Source organism: Neomonachus schauinslandi, chromosome 2 (assembly GCF_002201575.2).
Source record: "Neomonachus schauinslandi chromosome 2, ASM220157v2, whole genome shotgun sequence".
Taxonomy (NCBI): domain Eukaryota; kingdom Metazoa; phylum Chordata; class Mammalia; order Carnivora; family Phocidae; genus Neomonachus; species Neomonachus schauinslandi.
In genome coordinates, this window is record NC_058404.1 from 102,600,209 (window position 1) to 102,606,208 (window position 6,000).

At 36.4% G+C, this 6,000-nt stretch overlaps 1 protein-coding gene across 2 annotated transcripts in view; it reads left to right on the plus strand.

Moving 5' to 3' along the window:
* The window catches only part of PRDM5 (PR/SET domain 5), a 193,026-nt gene that overhangs the window by 180,933 nt on the left and 6,093 nt on the right, over window positions 1–6,000 (plus strand). The window contains exon 15 of one of the 2 annotated variants that reach the window (XM_021681494.1): window positions 1,458–1,562. The exons of the other annotated variant lie outside the window; for it this stretch is intronic. Coding sequence (XP_021537169.1) covers window positions 1,458–1,562 — 105 coding nt within the window. The remainder of the gene's footprint in view (window positions 1–1,457; window positions 1,563–6,000) is intronic. 2 annotated transcript variants of the gene reach the window in all.

A 6,000-nucleotide genomic window follows, 5' to 3' on the forward strand; every position in this document is an offset into this window, starting at 1 on the left:
GAATGTAATGTGGTATTAAAAATGAATGAGTAGGAACAACATGTGTTCACAAAATGAAATTGGGGACTAGAAGCTCATAAAGATAATGTTGAGCAAAAATAAGTCAATTTCAAAAGAACTCACAGAGTTTACATACAGTATGATACTATTTAAATAAGTTTAAAAGGCAAAATAATACTATGTCTTACTTAGAGATCCTTCTATACATGTGCAGTAAAAAAAGTAGAGAAAAGCAAGGGAATGATAAGCTCCATGTCCAGCACAGTGGTCACCTCTGAGGACATGGACTGGTGCTGCAGTCAAGGAGTGGGGGTGCGGGTGCGTCGAGAGGCACGTACTGGTAATGTTTGACTCCTTAAGAGCTAGCTGGAGATACACACATGTTGGTTTGGTTTTGTAGGTCTGAAAATGTTATAATACTCTTTTAAATACTGAGGAGAAAATATGCATGGAACTTGTCCACATAACAGGAAATTAAATACATACATACACACACACACACACACACACACACACACACACACACACACTACCTCAATTTAAAAAACTATAACATTTTTGAAGATGTATTTGGGAAAAAAATCTCCTTGCAGGTTTACTTTAAACAGATCTTATTTTTTTCCTCAAATATTTTTATTTATGCACTGTTTAGTAATGACCAGCTGTTTTGGGGTTGTTTTTTTTCACGAGCTGTTTTAATGGAACAATGTTAATTTATTTTGCAGTTCTTTCCAAGTGAAAAGGATGGTGATATAAGTACCTGGTATCAAAGGTGGCTAAGGAATGTGGACATTTTTTCTTTTCCTGTGGAGATACTATTTTTCCTTACAAGTCTATGACGAAGAATTTAAAAATGCCTCATTTAAAAAAGTAACTTAGATTTTATAAAAGAATATTCTACCTAGGAAAGAAAGATTGGGCAATAGAAATGAAAATACTTAAATCACAAGTGAGCTGTAGTTTTTTAAACTCACCCCCAAAATCTGATGACAATTTTGTTCTGAAGTTTTCACTCCCAGGAATTCCTCTGAGATAGTAAACAATTTGCACCATCTAGATCAGGGGTCCCAAACTCTCTTGGTCCATGATGCCCTTAGTATCTCAGTAAATTTTTGCAGCCCGCCAAGACCAAAAGAAAACCTAAGAGTTCAGTTCTTTTAGTAGTTAGATCATGTCTATCATTCAGAACCCAGCCTTGCAAAGGTAAGACATAATTAAAAGAACTGTTGTACAATCTAATGTTGGAACTGAACTGCCGTGAGCCAAGTAGCTCAGTTTGTCCAGCAGATGTTGAGTAGTGCTGTTTCTCCTGAATATTTAAAATAACTCACGGCACCCCTCTGGATTTGCTGCGGCACCCTACAGAACTAGATAAAATACCACCACCCCCATACACCTTAGTAAGGAGGGCTCTAAGTTCACTCACATTCATGGCGCTCTCTTTCCACTGACTGCAGGAGAAGCCATACAAGTGCTCAGAGTGCAGCAAAGCCTTCAGCCAGAAGCGAGGCCTGGATGAGCACAAGAGGACGCATACTGGAGAAAAGCCTTTTCAGTGTGATGTGAGTTTGGTTTCTCTTTTCTTTCCCCAGTGTCCTCCAGTAACAGACATGCTGGAAGTGTGTGTGTGTGTGTCTGCATCTGTGCATCTATGTGTATATGTATGAGTGTGTGTTTGCTTTGCAGTGCTGGTCTTTCTAGTAATGTGCTGCTTGTATCTTGTGATTGCATAATCCATGTAACCACTTTGTAGTAATTTGGTTCACCCTAGTTTGCTGGGAGCAAATAGACTCTGATTTTCTTCAAGGCACTCTTGCACCCTTTTTTAATGCAGTTGAGTTGTTCTTTCACGGTATAGGTGCGTGATGATTCAAGGCAGCTTTCATGTGTCTACCCAGATCTTTGACAGGTTAATGACACTTAAACCAGAGATTTAACTGGTCATAGATATTATTTATTTTGTTACAGCCTAACCATGAATTTCTAAAACATGAACAAACTCCTTTGTTTAAATAATATTGCTAATTGTTTAGATTCTCTGCTTATGACATTTGAATTGAAATGAAATTATCAACATAGTTGTTTACACTATTTATGAAAGGAAAAATACTACCACTGTCAGTAAAATTAATCCTAGCGTTAATTAATTAAGGAAAAAGTTTGGTTTCTTGATGCACAGTGTCATGATTCTGTGCAAGATTTGACAGTCGACAGAAGATTGACACAGGCTTTAGGGAAAACACTTGGATGCTTATTTCTAACATAAAAATAGCAAGAAGAGTATTAATGTAGCTCAGTAGAAGAAGAAGCATTAAAGTTGTAGTGTGTGAAATTGCCCAGTAGAGAATTCTCTTTAAATGTGGAGGGAAACTCGAGGACTTCGTCCCATTGGCATATCCCAATGGATAAAGTATGGGGTAAGCAGTCCACATGAAAGGAAACTCACAAACACAAGATGTTTTCCTTGTCCTTCCATGAAACTTTGGTGGTAAGGTTAAGGCAACAGTGTACTCCCAGTGGGCCTACTCATAAAAATACCTATATGAACAGTGAACTTCTTTAAGGCATGAAGTACTTGTAGAGAAAGAAATGTACACATGTAGAGCTCTAACCTGAACCAGAGGTACAGCCCTAGCTTCATAATTTCAATTGGTTTAATTCATTGGTGCTTTTATTGGAAACATTTTCATATAGGCAAAACCTCTTTAGATTACTTAATTGTACAGCTACACAAACAACTGATGGGACATAGAAATTAAATATTAACTGTGTACAGACACCTTCCTACTGTCACATTCAACTCAACTTTCATTTATGCTAAATATTTTGTTGACTACTTCCTAAGCTAAACTGGACCATGATGTTATTTAAAAAAAACTGTAATGGGGCGCCTGGGTGGCTCAGTTGGTTAAGCGACTGCCTTCGGCTCAGGTCATGATCCTGGAGTCCCGGGATCGAGTCCCGCATCGGGCTCCCTGCTCAGCGGGGAGTCTGCTTCTCCCTCTGACCCTCCTCCCTCTCATGCTCTCTGTCTCTCATTCTCTCTCTTGCAAATAAATAAAATCTTAAAAAAATAATAAAAAATAAAAAATAAAAAAAAAACTGTAATGTTACAAGCATGGTTTTTTTCTATTTACTTCTATCTCGTCTATTTCTATCCTATTTTCAAAACTCTCTGATCCTTATCTGTGGCTCAAACTGGTCCATTGAGTAGAGATCCAATGCCTCCCAAACCTCTCTGAAATGCAGCCTGCTCAGTAGAGAGAACTGGTTGTCTTGGTTCCAAAATCTTATCCTCTTAACCTACTCATTCTGGATAGAAGTCATCCTTTCTCACGCATTCCCAGTCTTTCTCCTTCCTAAATAACACTCAAATCTATTTCTTCCTCTCAGTTTCTAGTCCCACTAGCAGTGCATAGCCTGCACCCTCCCTGTGTTTTATTACATTCAATCTCCAGTGTATGTGTTCTCCACCCCACCAAGGTAATGGTATTTTTTTTTAATTGAGGTGAAATTCACATAACATAAAATCAATCATTTTAAAGTGAACAATTCATTGGCATTGAGTACATTAACAATGTTGTGCAACTCTCACCTCTATCTCGTGCGCAGATATTAATGTCCCAAAATAAAATTCCATACCCATTAAGGAGTTATTCCCTACTCTCCACAGACCCTGACGACTACCAATCTTCTTTCATTTCAATAGATTTACCTATTCTGGATATTTCACGTAAATGAATCATATAGGATGTGACCTTTGTGACTGGCTTCTTTTACTTAGCGTAATGTTTTCAGGGTTTATCTACATTGTAGCATGTATCAGTACATCATTCTCTTTTATGCTGAATGATATTCCATTGTATGTATATACCACAGTTTGTTTATCTATTCATAATTGATGCACATTTGGGTTGTTTCTCCCTTTTGGCTCTTGTGAATTGCTCTCAGACGAATGTGCATATAGGTATTTAATTACCTGTTTTAAATTCTTTGGGGCATATACTTATGAGTAGAATTGCTGTGTCATATGGTGATTCTGTTTGATTTTTCAAGGAACTACTGTACTGTTTTTCATAGTACCCACACCATTTTATATTCCCACTGGCAATGCCAGAGAATACCAATTTTTCCACATCTTTGTCAACATTTGTAATTATTGTTCTCAAAATTATAGTCACCTTAGGGCATGTGAAGTGATATCTCATTGTGGCTTTGATTTAAAGTTCCCAAAGGATTAATAATAATTAATAATAATTAATAATAATTAATAATAATATTGAGCATCTTTCTGTATACTCGTTTGTTGGCATTTGTATCTTCTCTGGAGAAATATCTATTCAAGTCTTCTTCCCATTTTAAAATTTTATTATTTGTCTTTTTGTTGTTGAATGTAAGAGTTCTTTGGATATTCTAGATACTAGACATCTTCTTACATTCCATAAGTTATCTTTTCACTTTTTTAATAATAACCTTTGATGCACAAAACTTTTCAACGTTGGGGGCGCCTGGCTGGCTCAGTCGGTAGAGCATGCTCGTCTTGATCTGGCGGTTATAAGTTTGAGCCCTACTTTGGATGCAGAGATTACTTAAAAAAATAAAATCTTAAAAAAAAAAAAAACATTTCAATGTTGAAATCTAATTTATCTGGGTTTTTTTTTTCTTTCCCTTTTCTTAACATGCTTTTGGTGTCAGATCTAAGAATTGTCAATTTCAAGGTCATGAAGATTTACTCTCCTGTTTTTTTCTAAGAGTTTGATAGTTTTAGCTCTTACATTTAGGTCTTTGATCTGTTTTAATTTTTTGAATATAGTGTGAACTAGGGGCCCATTTTTTTGCATTATTTTTCAGTTTTTCACCATTCAATGTGATGTTAGCTGTGAGTTTTTTATAAATGCCCTTTATTATGTTGAGGAAGCCCCCTTCTATCCTAGTTTTCAGTATTTTTATCGAGACAAGGTGTTGGATTTTGTCAAAGGCTTTCCTTCATCAACTGAGATGATAATTTTTTTTATCTTTTGTTCTGTTAATGTGGTGTATTCCATTGTTTGATTTTCATATGTTGAACTACCATTGCAGTCTGGATAAATCTCATTTGGTCATAATTGTAATCCTTTTAATATGCCTTTGAATTTGGCTTATTAGAGTTTCTGTTTTTTGTTTGAAGATTTTTGCATCTATATTCAAAGGGGATATTGGCCTAGAGTTTTCTTGTAATATTTTTGTCTGGCTCTGGTATTAAGGTAATGCTGGCCTCACAGAATAAGTTAGGAAGTATTCCCTCGTCTTTGTTTTTTGGGAGAATTTGAGGGGATTAGTGTTAATTCATCTTTAAATGTTTGGTGGAATTTATCAGTGAAACTGTCTGGTTTCAGACTTTTCTTTGTTGGGAAGTTGTGTGTGTGTGTGTGTGTGTGTGTGTGTGTGTGTGAGTGTTTTTTTTGGGGGGGGGTTTTTTTTTTTTTTTTTTTTGATACAATCTCTTGTTCCTGGTCTCTGGAGTTTTTCTATTTCTTCTTGAATCAGTTTTGGTTATTTGTGTGCTTCTAGGAACTTGTTCGTTTCATCTATGTAATCTAATTCGTTGGCATACAGTGCATAGTATTCTCTTAAAATCCTTTTAAATTCTTGGGGGTCAGTATTTACATCCCAGTGTGATTGTCTCAAAGTAAACCTAATCACGTGCTTCTCTGTGATAATGTCTCACAACCCATAGGGTAAAATCCACCTTCTTACTTGACTGAAAAGTTATTCTGGTTTTTGTCAATTCTTATTAATAAAATCTTAATAATCTCTTATCTGTCAGTAGTCTGCATTTTATTTGTACCAACACTGAGTTTCCTAAAGCAGTGATGCTGTTCTGCATCTCTGTCTCTTGTTCCGTGTGGCTTCATGCACTAATCCTCTGCCTGGAAAGTCCTCTCTATCTCTTGTTCACACTGCCTGGCATTCTCACACACACACACACACACACACACACACACACACACACACACACAC